Below are 16,995 nucleotides of genomic sequence, written 5' to 3'. Positions count from 1 at the left end.
ACTATTGAGGGGAAAGGTAGGAATGGCTTCACTGCCATCTATACAAGGAAATTCTTGTTAAAGCTAACAACATGCATTTGTCCTATAGGCCATAACAAGCCATTTGAGGAATGCTGTTTGTTAGGTCACTGATCAGAGGAGGAAGGGACCTGTAAGAGGCCCTTTGTAAAAAGGACTGCAAGTTTTTCCTCTGCACTGGTTATGCCAATCCAGGCAAAGTTGCAAAGAACTGTTAAAAAACAAAACCTGTTGCTTTCTAATGTTCCTAGTCAGCGTATTTATATATAGGCAGCATAACAAGAGTTGAAGGATACAAAACCATTCTAAAAGTGAGAACACTCTCTTCTGTTCCACAGGTTATACTACTGCCTAGAGACTGTGGGCTTTTTCTAATGCAGAAATTCCTGCCTCTGAAGGAAATGATCTCCTCAGCAGGGAATTGCCAGTGCAAAAGATATCTTGAATTTGATACAGAGGGTATGGTCCATCCAGTTTCTTCAGATAAAATGGCTTGTTTACAGTGGAGGACCCAAAACGCTCTTCCCCTGGTGATTGATGGCATTCACCTTCAGTTTATGTAACAGCTTGTATGGGACATTGTTGTGTTTTTTAGAAGAGGACTGTGGTAGTGGAACCTACTTCTGAGGTAGTGAGACTTATGTCAACTAAAAACTCAAAATATAAATCTGAACTGTGTTTAGAAAGAGAACAGCCCAAGGTGAGATGCTGTGCATGATGTATTAACATCTACAGCCCATAAAGAATATTTCTGTAAAACCAAAAATACTAATCATTGTAGTATAACATCAAAGTCTGACAATTTTTATTTAGAATTTGAACTAGTAATGGGAATTAAGAATTTAAAAGTTACAGCAAATAAAGCCAAGACAAAACTGCCAAGAAACCTACAAGAGATAGCCACGTGGTCTAGAGAAATGACTGCAGCTAGTTACCAGGTTGTACAAAGTACCTTAGCAAGTGCTTGATTATCTTTACTGCTGACATGTCTCCACTGTCTGCCAAATGAGGCAACAGGTCCTGAATTTTTAGTCCATATTGCTTCCTTTTGGCACAAAGACAAGTGTCCATACCATCTTTTTTATTTTTTAACATAAGTCAGTTGCTGCTTTTCTGTGTTCAGATTTTGTGTTTCTTTAATTTGTTGATCTGTTTCGATCTGAACATAAATTCTGGCTTTCTGAGTTCCTGGTTAGGAGGTGTTTAAAAAAAAGAAAAGTCACGTATGCTTCCTTTTATTTTTTTTACGTGCATACACACATGTGCATGCATACACAGACATAATTTATTTTTTTTTCTGTGAGGGGAAGTATATTTACTCTGACTCAGTTCTATTAGAGAGATTTTAAGATTTTGTTTATAAAATAGAGGTGCTATTCTGGAAAAGGGCATCATCAACCTTCGAAACTCCTGTTACAACTGTACTAACATTTTTATTTCAACTGATAATACTTAGAATGCTCTTGCATTTTGGGATACTGGTTTTGAATCTGCTCAGTTTTCAATCACTTGTTTTTCTGATCAAACAGTTTCCGCTGGCACAGGGGTGTTCTAAAACTCTGTCTGCCCTCGGAACGTGGTGTTTTTTAAAATCCTGCTGCTGAATGCTTATGGATGGTGTGCAAAGGCACCGTTCACACATTCTTAGCTGTGTGGCCTTCAGAGGAGTGGAAAATGCAGCAAGCCTGGTGCCCATTGTAAGCAGACTTAGGATTTGGGTCAGTGTCAGTTAAAATAGAAGGGCAATGGGGGAGGAAGTTTAAATAATACTAAGGTTACACAAACTGCCAAACTCCTGAAATTCAATACTTTGTTTCCTGCATTGTCCTGTGTTCTCACTATTGTAAGCTAAATGTAACTTAATCCTATCAGCCAAGGAAAAAGTTCCTGTCCTTAGTGTTGTCCTGACTGGATATGTTCCCCCATCCCGTTACCTCCACTTTTTTAAACCAGACAAAAAACTCAACACTACAAACCACAGAATAGTCTATAGAATAGCTTATTTGATTGAATAGATTTTCTAAACTGTTTGCATTTCTCCTCTGGATAGCCCTTCGAGGCAGGCTCTCTGGAGGGGAGCCCCTGGTGTGTTATACGCATCCCCTCAAACAGCCGTACCCAGGGTGCCCAGGGAGGAGGCTGCAGGGAAGCACCCACAGAGCTGTGGCACCTACCTGGCCACTGGCAGCTGGACCTGGCCCTGTGGGCGCTGCAGCGGAGCACCCCGCCTCGCAGTTGCTTATTAACTGTGTCACCCACCTGCCCTTAGGCTGACATGTTTTTGTGCAGCTGCTCAGTGAAACTGTATCAGGAATAATCTGGCCGAAAAGAAGTTAGTTTTTAACTTGGGCTTACTTCCTGATGAGGTGCACAAACATTTGTGCTAGCACAAGGGAGGCAGAAGCAAGGGGATGAGGGAGAGACTCTAAATTTTAAGTGCCATTTTGGCTTTGGTGCTATTGAATATCTAAAGTGATGTGACAGGAAGAAGGCTCCAGGGCATTCTCCTGGACATCCTGCTGCAAGCTTTTCCTCTGGCAGTGTATTTTAAGTGAATGCTTTTCTGCCTCACCTGTGCATATCATGGGCCTCAGCCAAATAACTGAAGTTTGTGGATCCTTACCATTCTGTGTGTGATAGGGGCTCTCCAAAACTGCAAGTCTGAAATTAATACCACCTTGACTAAAATTTAATTCCTTATCTTTCATGGTGTGCTTTCTATTAATTTATTTTTGTTTTGCAAAGAATCTCTGGAAAAAGTCACCAAAGCTGAGACCCAAGATGCCTTTGGCCATGGTTACTGTGATAACTCAATTTTTGCTGGCAAGTTGATGCATGCAGACAAAATATTCAAAGCGCTTTTCAGTTAAAGATTATGGAGTTTATCATGGTCAGTTAGTTACATTTCTGCATTATTAATGTGCAAGTAAAATAGATGAGGTGTATTTTTGCCCAGTAGTGGCAGGTACACTTTTTGAGCCATCGTTACATTACCAGCATAGGAAAACAGTAAAACAATATAAGAAATTATATAGTAATGAAGAGTGGGAGAGTTGTGGTTAAGATTTGGTATGGATAGCTGAATTAAGAACCTGAGGCAGTAATTTGATTTGTGTTTAAGCTGACATGTCTGCTGGGAAAGGGAAATCTGCCCCACATATATTTATTCTGTTTTCTACTTACTGTCTCCCAGTGGGGGAAAGCTCTTTTGCAAATTGCTTGATTAGTCAGGCTCGTTGCATGACTATCCTTCTGTGGTTCAGAGCTCAGAAGGTGCCTAGGGAGGGGGACTTTTGACAACAAGACTAGCTGAAGTGTGTGTCAAACTACAGCCTGACTTAATAGTCACCAACAGGCATCATAAGATTAAATCTCAGTCTTTAATACATACAATTAACTTTTTGTTTAGAAACCTGTTGTGATCTCAAGTGCATTGCAAGTAGTAATAAAAGTAGTAATAAAAAACCCCCTTTTTCAAACACTTGCTGATTTGAGGTTAAAAGTTGAAAAAGGCATCTGTGGCAACTTTAATCAATCTAAGTGGGACTGTCATAGTGCCTGCCTTGTGCCAGTGCTGGTGAGTCAGCGTGTAGCACAGGCCCACCTGAAAGCAGTTGCTTTTCAAGGGAGGGAGGGGAGGTGGAAGAGTTTGTTTTTTAGCTGGATTGGCTCCCTCACTGGCTCACCTTCCAGGAGCATGTCTGTGGGACCAGGTATGGATCAGGACTGTGTGGTCGGGGGCGGAGAGGGAAAAGTAGGGATCTTCAGTAAGGCATCTTAAGTTGGTGTGAGGCCAAACCCTCCAGTACAACTTTGGCAGGAAAATGAGAGCTGCTGGAAAGGTGTTACAGAACAATTATGTGAAAGACTGAATAGAATAAGGACTCTGCTTGAAATAATAGATACAAGGCAGTCATTCTTAATGTGTACAGCTGTGGCATGTCATAGATGGTGTTACTTGGTAGTGCCACGTTGTGCATCTGTTGGTGACTCTGTGCTCCTGTAGTCAGTTGTTTCCTCTGACTTTTGATCTGTAACACTGCTGTAACATTTTTCCTCTTGCACTTCTGTTTGATTGCGTGGCTCTGGTGTGCACCTGTTCATCCCACAGTAGCCGAGCCAGTGGTGCTGTGTCCTTTGTCCGTCAGCTTCCTTCCTCCTTTCTGACCTGCTCCCATTCTACTCTTTTCATATCCCTTTTGAACAGGAAAGGCAGTAGGTTTTGATCTTTCTTTGTGTTTTGTTGTCCAGCCTGTACCCACACCTTCAGCTATTGGAGACTGCTCATTTTTCATTGCTCACTCTGAATTTGGGACTTCAACAGTGATTTCTTTGCTGCTCAGAAGAAAATTGATGTAGTTATGCCTGGCCAAACCTCCCTCGTGTTCTTTGCAATAATGTTTTTGTCTTGCATGTAGATCTATAGGTAGATTGAAATGTTATGGTGCCTTGATGCATATTCTGTGCATGCTTCAGTTCTGTTATAGTATTTCACTTTGGAAATTAAACTTTCTCTCTATACAAGCAGAACTGATAGCTGGCTATGTTATGTTGGGCTTTGTATTTCTTACAGAAAGAAATTCAAGCAATGAGTCAATGCAATCACCCCAATGTGGTGACCTATTACACATCTTTTGTGGTGAAGGATGAACTTTGGCTCGTTATGAAGCTGTTAAGTGGGGGTAAGTTACTGGTTTTACTGGTTTAGCTGCAAGGAAATAGTATGATTTTTTTTCTCGTGTACCTTCTTTGAGTTAATTGACCTAAACCAAGTGAGGAGGTGGGGAGAGTGACTACACAGGATGAATCTTGAGACATAGGCGTGTTATAGCAGGAAAGTACAAGCTTAAAAAGTTTGTATATGTGTATTGATAGTACAGACTAAGAATTACTGGGATAAATTCTGTTGATCCAACTGCTGTAATTTTTAATTGTGAATCAATATATAAAATTTGCTATTAAGGCTGCATAGGGAAAACTGATGAGAATTAAGTCACTCCTGTCAGTGTGGCCTTTTGAATTTCTCCAGAATCCACTGTATTTTTGTAAAAATGCATGTATTTCTGACTTTGTAGTGAGTGTTTCTCATTCTTTATTCAAGGAAGATTCTCCCTAGGACAGACATTATACATGTTGGATTTTTTTTTAATTACTTAAACTAACCAAACACTCATTACAGTTTTTATAATGATGGTTAATGGTGTGAAAATCTTATTTGGTTCTGGGAGAGTGAAAAGGGGCTGTACTGAATATGCTTGTAGCTAAGAAAAGTGAGGCTCCAAAATAAGATGTCGTGGTCCTGGTTGCTACATCATGTTCTTCAAAATTAGTCTTCATGACAGCAGACTACTGCATCATCATGTTAGAAAGCAAAGACTGGAAGTGCTCATAAAGTAACTCCGTTACGTCACTTTTGGTTGAATTGTTCAGTTCAATCAAAAGCAAACATAGACCCTGAGAGAAACCAGTGATTCATGACAGGAATTTATGGTGAGCTGTTGAAAAAATGCTTGTATAAGAAGAAAATGTTGCTTTAGATTCCTTGAAATTTATGATAACTGAAATTCAATGTCAAACTGGGTGTCACTAGGGATGTTATTCCCTGCAAACAAACGATGGCATCTCCTTCTAGTCTTGCAGCTTAATGTTTACATTGTGAATGTATGAACCATAATCTAAGCTGGGTAATAAACAAAAACCTTTGCTGTTTGTGTCTGTTTAAATGTGGAATACTCCTGAATTTTTAATAAATGGTAGCTTAGCAAGCTGTTAGCAGATCTTTCTATGGATAATTGAGTGTTAGAGTATTCTTGACAAAAACCAGTGCTTTGTTTCTTTTTTGAATGAGGAAGCAGCATGCTTTATTCTGAGAGCTAGTTACATGAGGTTTTTAGCTATATGTGCAAAGATTTAAATTACAGTAGCATAGAAAGAATGAAGAAATATAACTTTCTCAAGAATCTGATATAATAATGCTGTATATATGCTTTTTTCTTTCCTGGATCTGCAATATAGGTTCAATGCTTGATATAATAAAGTATATTGTCAACAGAGGAGAGCACAAAAATGGTGTCCTTGAAGAACCCATAATAGCAACAATTCTTAAAGAAGTTTTGGAGGGCTTAGACTATCTACATAGGAATGGGCAAATTCACAGGTAGGAGCATATACACCGGGAAAAGTATTTTCAAAGTTGTGTGTATAGTTTTTTTTGATCCTGGTTAGCTGCAGTTGTTTGGCTAAGCGAACTGTATCGCCTCTTTCACATACTGTAAATGTGATCAGAAATTATCAAATGATAATACTTGGGCAGATGCTATAATCTTGACTGCAGTTTGTCACTAATACTTAGTACTTGCCTGGTCTTTATCCTGTCTGTGTTGCTTACAGTTAGGATTGGTCTGTGCTACACTAAGTACACCAGAACTGTGGTCTATACTCCTGTGCCTCCTGGAACTCCAAATCTAGTTTGTTACATGGTCTGTGACTTGGTTATTGTGTTGCACAGTAAACCGATAATGCTCAGGCACTGCTGTATAAATGTGATATTCCCCACCACCACTCCCAGGTATTCAGTAATATCTATTACAGTTCTACAGACCGCTCTTCTATGACTGCACGTGAAGCTGGGATTGGTACTATGAAGCTACATCTTGGTGTATATGCATCTAGTGATTCTTCTTTTCTATATATTCTCTCTCCACTGACTTCCTCAGTGTAAACTGTGCAGATCCCCTGGGGTGATCTATACATACCTGCTGTAGCAATCCACAGGTTGCTTCCACTGTTGGGATGTTGAAAATGCTGTACTCTGTCCTCCCTAATTAATTTTACTGAGGTAAATTTTCCTTTTAAGGAAGGCGCCTACAACAGGCTGTCTTGTCTGTTTCAAGCATTAGCCTTTTATAAGGTGGTCTTTTTAAACAAAAGCAGATTCTCTGAGAATGGAGGTAGTGCAGATGTAGCACAGTAATTGTTCTCTATGTGTACTTCTTATGTCTCGTCTTATAAATGAACTGCTTCCTTTTGCAGAGAGAAAATTGAGATAAATGGAGACATAAAGAACAATTATCTTGATTTCTGGTCTGGAATGCCAAAGATCTGCCAGAAACCTTAATTCATAGTCTTCTGTTAATCTGATATTGTTGCAGAAGGAACACTTACTAGCTTTTAAGGATAACAGGACCCCCTGAGGTCAGATTTGGGATTTCCCCTTTCAATTCTTAAAGAACTTCAAAAGATAAAAAGAGAGAGATCTGTTTGAAACGTCTGAGATTTCTCCTTTTTTATAACATCTAACTTGTAAACTGTGCAGTACCACCGAAGTCCTGTTTAAGACAATACAGTGTGCATTCTTTTTCCCATATATGTTGTAGGTGAGAGCTGTGGTAGTTCAGGGAATGCTCTATTAGGCAGTGATTGCCAGTTGGAGACATTTCCAAAATTGTTCAGGGATTTTGTTCTGTCTTTTCAATACATTTTTGTTTATGTATAAGGGAACAGGTTATGTTACCTTTCAGTAGCAATGTGTTCATTATTTTCAGTAAATCTTGGAAAGACTGATTTGCTCAAATTCTTAATGTTTATGATACATTCTGTATGAAAGATTTATCCTGTGCATTAATAATGGAATGCACATTTCTATCAAAAAAACCCCAACCAAACAGCCAGAAATGTTCCTTTGTAACATTATGCATTAAATGGATATAGTTGACTGTAAGCACGTGCTGAATTTTTGACAGAATCGGTGTCAAGTCACTTTTCATCATGGTACCCTATCGCAAAATATGGTTGCTGTTCCTGAACTTTAATAGCTTCATTGGGTAGAAATCTACAGTATATTTACCTTTCTTGAAGATGGGTCTCTTCTCTGAAGACATCAGAGGAGAACTTTTTTCCCACTTTTATTTTTCATTGGTAGTACAGTTGGATGTGAGAAAGCATTAATTCTTGCTTTAAAGCTCTGAAAGCTCTCAATTTGTGAGATTATATTTATAAAAGGGAGTAAAAACTGTCTTTGGATGTAAATATTTCTGTTCTCAAAATCTATCCCTGAATTCTGCTCATTTTATGCCAAAGCTGAATTTGGGTCTTTATACGAGAGAGAGAATTTGTGAGAGTTAGAGTTTTGCACTCTGTTTTATTGTAAATCAGTTACATTTGTTACATTTTATATTTTGTTTCCTCTTAGCATAATCTTGTAAAAAATAATCTTGTAAAACTAATTAGTATACAGTATTTATTTATTTACATAAAATGTGCATATATGTACTTTCATACATAAAAGTAACCTCTGTTTGTACATTCTAGAGATTTGAAGGCTGGCAACATTCTTCTGGGTGAAGATGGCTCTGTACAAATAGCAGGTAATGGCGGTGGTAGGTTAATTGCTAAATAGAAGAAAAACGTAATTGCAGCTGGATTAGGGGCAACAGATACAAGTTTTTCTGTTGGCTTTTAACTATTCTTTTGGAGTGCTGTAGCTGCAAGTTATCTGGTTTCAGATTTCAGGGTTCTTGGTTAATGGACATGATTTGGAAATTATTCAGTATTTTTCTGAGTCCCATCAAATACGTAAGGAAACTTTTTAATGACCTCTTAATGTTTCCTTTTGAACCACCCACGTACTTTAAACAGCTTGCAAATGGTACCAACTCATATTTCTGTTCAAGTTTGGTTCATTTTTTTCTGCAAGTAATTGTAATAGTGCATGGGGCTTCAAAATTCTGTGTGTACTGCCCTTCATGAGGACCTTGGCTATAACTTACGTCTCATGAATCTCAATGAGCAGTTATCTCACTGAGAATTATTTTTGGCATTTCTACCATTTGTCTTGCAGTGGTATGGGTTGGATACAGTTTAGTATCTTAAATATCCTCTGAATGTATCTATATGCTTCCTGAGTGATAGTCCATAAGAATCGGGTGGTTTGGTTTTCGTAACAGCTTAAGTACTGAAGCAAGATCCTGTATCCCATCCCTCAAGTTAGTATCAGATACCTGGGAAATAGAGTGAGCAGGTGGCGATACCTGCTGCATCTCCCAGCGTACTCCCAGGCCTTTCACAGTTTGTATATAGCTCTTGACTGAGCGATGAAAGCTGTGTTTAGTAGCCCTCAGTAATAAAAATTACTATAGCCAAAAGGTCTTTTTTATATAAGCAATGTTTTCAAGGTACTGTGTAAATGTATATTTTGAGGTCTTCAGTATGCCAGTGTCTGAAGTCTATGAAACTGGACAGGAAAAGATTGGCTGGCAGTTGAACAATTCACTAATTGAACCAGTTTTAAATCTTCTGTTTTGAAATCAAGGCTTTTTAACTAGGTAGTCAATTTTACAGGGTTAATTTTAATAAGATACTTAATATTTATTCATTCACTGGATTATACTTTACAGTTGTCTTCACTTTGTATAGCACTTTGGGCAACTGCTGAGATTCTAGGTCTGTGGTGTTCCAAGTATTTTTCAGATCTTCTCATACTGTAAAGGAGTAGATGTCCAACCAAATGAATTAAAAATAATGATAACAAAAAAGTTGAAAGGTAAAATCTCATGAGCCATCTGAAATAAAGCTGTTGACTTTATTACTTTCACACATAATCGAATCTACTCTTCTGGTAATCGGATAACATTTAAACAAGAGCTTTGTTTGTCTCTTTCTAGTTCAACTCCAGGGCTTGGTTTCTTGACCTTTTCCTCCTTTTTTGCTGTAGGCATCTTAATGAGTTAAGGGCTTTAATTGTGCTGCTAGGGCATTCAGTGCATGCGGGGCTGAGGAAGCTCTGTGGCTGGATAGGTATGTGGAATGTGTCTTTTTGTGATGCGCTATTTCAATACCAGGTTATTTCTGACCTTCAGGTGAAAAACGTAGCAGTGTCAAACTTGTTTGTTGATGTGGGGCTGTTCTGTTTGGGACAGCTGACTGCACATTAACTAAAAGCCAATTTTGAATGTCAAAAAGGCTGAAATGAATCCTTCTTGCATCTTTTTGCCTTGATAAAGTAAAATCTCCTTTCATATTTGGAGAACAGATACCTGATAACTTTGCTTCTTTTTATTTGCTAGAAAAACGTAGGTTCTTTGGACTGCTTGTTCTCCTGCACCCTAAGCTTCTATAATGAAAAGATCTATATCCATAGCGCACACTGCTAATATATATGAGGAGTAATATTTGAAGACACAGTTGTATATTAGTTTTTCTTGGTTCTAAGGGGCTGTGGCTCATTAATGAACCTTAACCCAGTTTTTCTCTGACAAACTATTCTGTGCAGATATAGAAGAACATAGATTCTTCAAAGAATCAGGATGGCTCTACAGAGACCTCTGATTATGGACTTCAGAGGTTCTGCACAGAGAATCTGCTCAGTCTTTGGGAAAGAGGAAAATATGTATCTTTTTGTTTAAATTGGGAGGCTCATTTTTAAAGTACAAAATTCCTCTGTACAGAGCAGGAAACTTTCGACTTGTTCACAAATACAGTGTTAAATAGTCATTGCAGTTCCTCAGCTCCAACATTCTATTTAAAACTATTGGGTTTTTGACACCTGGTGCTTTGGGCAAACAAGATGTCTGGTGTTTCATCAGGGTTTCAGCCTTCTAAGCTTGAATTGCCTGGCAAAGGTCAAAATATCAAAGAAACCAGTAAAGGAATGGATATGTGAGATGGTGTAAGGAGCGTATAGCAAAGAGCAATCATACAGAGAGATTGGTGAAGTGTAGAAGGTATGGGCTGTATGATGTTTAATCCGTACAAGAAATGACCGTTTCAGTAAAACCTGTCAGAAAAAGAATGTATGTTTTGAGTTTTCTAGGCAGAAGATCTTGGTCTTCATTTTTGTGTGTAGGTGGCTGTGTGAACGTACCTATTGCACAAGTGTTTCTCAAGGTGTTCACTCCTGTGATAATCCATACCCGCAGAAATGTTTGGAAAAGATCTGGTTAAAAATAAGCAGAGCCTATGCCTCAGATAATCAAGCTAGACGGAGGAGAAAGATTTAACAGGGACAATTGTTTGGCTGCCCAAGTTTTCCTTGGCCAGCCCTATTCTCACAGAAGCTTGATGGTTTATTTCTCTCCCAGTCTTAACTGTGACCCTACATGCGGCCTTGGCTGAGCCTTAGGCTAAAGTCTACAGTCACTGTCAAGGTGGGAAAGTTAGGGGAAAAATGTTTTTGTAGCCTGTGCCTTCCTGCAGCAGCTGCTTTGCAGCTCCACTGCCATGGAAGCAGTGGCTTTCTCTCTTTCTCAAGCCTGATCCTGACCCTAGTGAGCTTGATTTTTGGCTGAGGCTTGGCCAAGAGCCTCGGCCCTGACTGAGGTGAAAAATCTGTAAGGTACGAGATGTTTTTGCAGGCTGTGCCTTTCCTTAGTGGGCTTCTTGCAGCCCAGCTCCCTTGGAGGCCATAGGAGTCTCTCTCCTAACCCTATGCCTGACACTAACTCTGGATGTTGGCCTTGGCTGAGGCTCAGCCAAGTGCCCAGCCCTGGCTGAGGTGAAGATGATGTTAGGGAATAAATGATTTGTAGGCTGTGCTTATTTGGGCAGCTCTGTTTCCTTTAATTTCAAAATGCTTTTCTAATAAAGTGAAATCAGGGCTCACCATTAAATTTGGTTTTTCTTTGGTATTTGCTGTAACTTTTAGTGCCTAACACTGTTGAATTGTTCAGCTCCTTCCTTGTAATACATTTCCCTTTCCTTTTAATGTAAACTGTTCTCAGTAATACTTTGTCTCCTATGTGGTAGGAAGCTTGCCACTGTAGGTCATGTCTTTTCTTAAATAACCTGTATTTGTGAAAGCTATGTCTGGGATGGGAAATTAAAGTCTTGTATTTATTCAGTAGCTATCAAAGTGTTCTTTCTCTCAGTAACCATACAACAGTGTTTGACTAGTATTATAGTGCAATGTTCACCATTGCCTCTTTCTCAGTGAGGTGTTGCAATGTTTCATTTTGAAGGTTATGTAGGAAGAGATTTTACTTACTTTACGGGTGGTTTTTTTTAATTGTTCTCCCTCACCCATTTATATTTGTTGTTTGTTATCCTTTTCAAAACTGATGTCATGTTAATGGGGAAGAACAGCAGTTGGGGAGCAAAGGTTAAGTCAGAATTTTAGCTGTGTATCTCGGTTCCTGAAAGGACCTGTAAACAACGGTCCAATACAATCTACTTATCTTTGGTACTAAAGGGGTATAATTTTTTTTCTTATTTATTTATTTATCCTATTCAGCATTTCCTTATATGCAATAGTTCCTCTTCAGAAGACTGCCAGTAATACCAGCATTGATTTTTAGGGCATTAAAAACTTAGAAGCAGGTGTTTCTGAGGCTGTTCATGCTTTCCAGAAATACAAGCATAACCAATCTCTTTAATAACTCTAGCAATTTTGGAGGAAAAAAAATGGGTTGTTTTTTTTATTGATCAAGCAAGCTGCAGGGAAAACTAAAGAATATTGCTTGAAGCTTGCTTTCTTACTTGTCTACTGTATTGATGTGTGTTTTACTGATGTAGATGATGTCCAGAATTTGAGTCTGTGATGCTTAATGATTTAGTGGAATGTAATGATAAAACTACATTTTCTGTAGTTACTGATTCCCCCTGCCCCCAACCTTAAAATCAGGGAACAATAGGAATACAATAGGAAAATAAACATTTAAGTAGTTCCATAGTAAACCATTTCATTGCAGTATAACTGGATTGTAAATAGCACAGTTTAAAATACTTTTCATATAGCTCTATTCAAAAAGACAGTGTTTCGCCATACATTGGTAATCTGCTCTTCTTTCTTCCATTTATCCCCTACCTTTCCCATACATCTGTCACTGACATGGTGACAGGTTGATAGAACACTAAGGTTTTTTTGCTGCTTTGGAATTTGGAAAAAACTATTCATGTCACAGTCTACTATTAAACATATATTGTTGATCACTTTGCTGATTATCTTTTGTTTGTCAAATCTCCGTAAGTATTTAAGTTATACATAGTATTCCCTCTTGTTCAAATTGCATTCAAATTTAGTAGCTCTACAGAAGTAGCGCCTTAGCTTTGAACAATAGCAAATGCAGACCTTTCAAACCTTAGCTCAAAGTACACATTTAAAAACATTAAGTGGCAGACGTACTGGAGTCCTTTGTAACCATATTCAGGAAGACACATACTAGGAGGTTAAACCTGAGGGTGTCCCAGCACAGATCTCCTGCACTATACCATCTATTCTGTAGCATTTCAAGAACAGCGTGTCATGAAACAAAGGTAAGCTCTGCAATGGAGAGTTTCTATAAGTAGACCTTTATGAATTGAGTTGATTTCTGAAGTGTAAAACTTTTGTTATTGGTAGTTTAACAGATTTTTGACTTTTTTCCCCCCTTCCCAGATTTTGGTGTTAGTGCATTTTTAGCAACGGGAGGTGATGTTACTCGTAACAAAGTAAGGAAAACATTTGTTGGTACTCCATGTTGGATGGCCCCTGAAGTAATGGAGCAGGTATTCCTAATGTTAAAAAAAAAAAAAAGATATTATTATTATTTTCAGTCTTTAATTTTTGGAACTTGAGACATCACAACCCTGTTTTTCCTTTCTGGTTGTATTCCAGGTGCGAGGTTATGACTTCAAGGCCGACATGTGGAGTTTTGGGATAACAGCTATTGAGTTAGCAACAGGAGCAGCACCTTATCACAAATACCCTCCCATGAAAGTAACAATCACTTTGTATCACTTAATGCTGTTAACTGTATTGTTAATGCTACTAGATGGTTAGCACTACTTCATTTTCAATAGCAACTCAAGATACCTAAATATATGTATTCTGTGGAATATTTCTGCATGTTTTGAATTGATTTTGCTTATGGTACCTCCTTTTTTGGGTTTACTGTAGGTGTTAATGCTGACGCTTCAAAATGACCCTCCCACTTTAGAGACAGGTGTAGAGGACAAGGAGATGATGAAAAAATATGGCAAATCCTTTAGAAAACTAATTTCATTATGCCTTCAAAAAGATCCTTCCAAAAGGTAGGTCATTATTGCCATGTACAGTGGAATTATTTTTTTAAATATACAGACTACTAAAAGTTTTATTGTTTAAATACCATCTCTAAGTGTATGATTTGAATTTTGTAAGTAGCAGCCTTCAGTCATCTTCATCTGGGGAGAAGAAATTACCTTTTAATGGCTGCTTAAGTTTTCTTCTTCTGGGTTATTAACCTAATTTATTTTTATTTAAAGATACTGTTGAATTAAAATCTGATCAAACAAAAGGCCTTGCTCTACATCTTAATTTCTCATCTGAGATCATCTGATAAATCTTGATATTGTGTGTAACTTTAACAAGACTGTTCAGATTGATCGGACAGAACTGTTGGTAACCAAGCATATCACTCTCTTGGCCTTTAAAATAAATAAATCAGCATAAAATTATTTGTTTTTTTCTCATTTTGTGATAAGCTTACTATTGCCTTTTAACTTGGATATTTCCAGAGAAAATTACTTATTAAGAGTAATTATTACTTATTTTTTACTGTAAAGTTAGGGGCTCCAAGCTTGTTTAGACTTTTCCTTACGTTTTTGTAGGCAATTGCATGTCATAGTATCTTTGTGGTTTGTTCTTTCTTGCTATGTTTTGTGAATGGGATAGCCAAGGTGATGAAAATATTAAACATTTATTCCAAAACCATTGCTGAGGTCCGAAGTTCCAAGAACAATCAATTTATTTATCCTTTATTCATTTTTATGCAGATCCATTTTTGTAGGCTTCTTTTGCTGAAGAGTTGGAGGAGGCACATTCTAACTAACACTATTTCCTAACGGTTTCCTCTCAAAAACAGTTTCAGAGCTGGTATTTCTGGGGGGAAAAAAGATTGTTCTGAGAGAGAAATTCTGATTGAGTATTGTGTGGGTCTTTTATGGTGCGTACTTCACTGATGTTACGCTAGCTTAAGTCTAGGGTATTGTTGTAAGGAGTCAAGTCAAAAAGGTGACAGCCGCAATACTATAAAGCAAATATAATTAAGAAAAAAGATTAAGTGGTAACATCTCTTTTCTTGAAATCCTTCAAATTGTTTTTTTCACTGAAGGATCATTTGTGTACTGTTTTCAGACTCCCAAACCCCTTACAACTGGTGGTCTTACTAGCAAGTCCTGATGCTTTAAGCTTAGCTCTGCAGTTTGGCTGCTTACAGATAAGAATGAAATGTGTTCTGGGTAATCAAGCTTCTTTTCATTTCCAGCCCAGCAATTTTCAGGGCAAGATTAAATTGATATGAAAACATGAGAAGTAAATAGCTAAAATGGTTTTCCTTCTCTCCTTGAATACAAAGTGCTGAGTTACCTGATCTGTAGTTATGACATCAGTGTTGAAACATTAGCGTTTAATTATACTAACTTATTACACTGATATTTAAACACATGCAATGTCTTTGTACTCAGAATTGCCTTGAATTGAACAATTAGACCAGTAGACAGATGATTAGATCTGTGTGCCAGTTACTCTAACCAAGGAGCAGGTGTCCATATATTGTGGAGTCATTGCTAATTTTTATGTTTCTCCCAAGCCAGGATTTAATTTTGCATGGAGATACCTCTATAGCTGTCATGTTAATTTTAGAAGTACCAGCTCTTTGTGGCAAATTTTAGGACTGGCATTGCACTGTTGTTGTCTCAGACAATGATGTTTTTTTTCTGGGGATCTGTGTGTGGGTGTTTCTCTCTCTCCCCAGTGCCAAGGATGCTGCTTACAGTTCTCAGCTGCAATTCACTGCCGCAGCCTGTATGGAAAACAGGCCCAGAAAACATGTCCAGACCAGTTCAGAAGTGTCTGGCATAATTAATGGTAGAGGAACGGAGAACACTAGTTTGGATAAAACTTTACTAAGACTCTAGCTTTTAACTGTGCATATCCCTGTTATGATGCGTGATGGTACTGGGTCACTGAAACTTGTCTTAAAGTTAAGAGTTAATCTGAGAGAATTTTAAAGCTTTGACACAGAAACTGAGTTGTTTTTTTTTTTTTTAAACATTCCCCTTTTTGCTCATCCAAGGTTTATGTGTGAATTACTGCTAAACCTAGTGGTCTCCACAGTACTACTACTAAGAACTCCTTTATTGTAGAGTTTGGTGCTTTGGAGGGGAAGAAAAATAAGAGCTCCGTGGAGCTACTGTCTGTGTCTAAACTGGATGCTTCTCGTTGATGTCAGGAGTTGTTTCATTATTTCTAGCAGGAGTGAACTAATATATACATACACACTTCTTACTACTCTTCTTCACTTACTCTTCAGATGTCTCCTCGGAGAAACAAACTAGCTCAGGTTTGGGGGGGGCTGGGGTTTGAGACTGAAATTTTCCAAATTGAATCTTTCCACTGTCTTATCTAGTTTGTCCTATATCCAACCTCTTGTTTTAATTCAAATAGCAGATATTGCTTCTGTTAATTTAGAAATTATTAATCTTGTCAATTTCGGCTTCCCTAAATTTATCTGTGTCAAAATTAGTCTTGGATAGTAGTATGGGCTCCTAATGGAAAGGGTGGAAAGAACCTGGAGGATTTTATTTCATCCCAAGAGATGTTTCACTTTCTCTCCAGAGTCTGCTTAAGTACCAGAGCCTGACTTTAGTTAGATAAGTAGCTTTTTAGATCCCTGAAGGTAGGGGACACAAATCCTGCTGTTGGAACCACTTTGGTAGCTGTGAGATCGTGATTATCTGTTGAAAACATCAAAAATATAAACTGGATGACAATGGGAAGAAAGAGACTTGAACAGAACTGCAAGTAAAAGTGGAACGTCTAGGTTTTGACCTTATAACTGTTGCTTTGATTTTTATTTGTCTGTTTGGTTGGAAGATGCTCCTAATGACTCTTCTTTTGGTTTATGCATCATGTTAATAGTATTGGTATAGAGTCTTGTGAATACTTGCTGACATCAATGAAGTGAAAGAATGCTGGTAGCAGGTATTGATACTACTGTTTGGAAAATGTTATTATCCTTTTAT

General features: G+C 38.0%; 1 protein-coding gene across 2 annotated transcripts in view; it reads left to right on the top strand.

Moving 5' to 3' along the window:
* The window catches only part of STK39 (serine/threonine kinase 39), a 105,269-nt gene that overhangs the window by 23,564 nt on the left and 64,710 nt on the right, over window positions 1–16,995 (top strand). For both annotated transcript variants that reach the window (XM_075093362.1, XM_075093363.1), the window contains exons 3-8: window positions 4,592–4,700; window positions 6,034–6,175; window positions 8,329–8,384; window positions 13,388–13,497; window positions 13,607–13,708; window positions 13,889–14,022. In XM_075093362.1, the coding sequence (XP_074949463.1) occupies window positions 4,592–4,700; window positions 6,034–6,175; window positions 8,329–8,384; window positions 13,388–13,497; window positions 13,607–13,708; window positions 13,889–14,022 (653 nt within the window). The remainder of the gene's footprint in view (window positions 1–4,591; window positions 4,701–6,033; window positions 6,176–8,328; window positions 8,385–13,387; window positions 13,498–13,606; window positions 13,709–13,888; window positions 14,023–16,995) is intronic.

The sequence above is a fragment of the Phalacrocorax aristotelis genome, chromosome 5, assembly GCF_949628215.1.
Source record: "Phalacrocorax aristotelis chromosome 5, bGulAri2.1, whole genome shotgun sequence".
Lineage (NCBI taxonomy): Eukaryota > Metazoa > Chordata > Aves > Suliformes > Phalacrocoracidae > Phalacrocorax > Phalacrocorax aristotelis.
The sequence above is the reverse complement of the archived record's forward strand: the minus strand, read 5'-3'. Positions and strand labels throughout refer to the sequence as shown.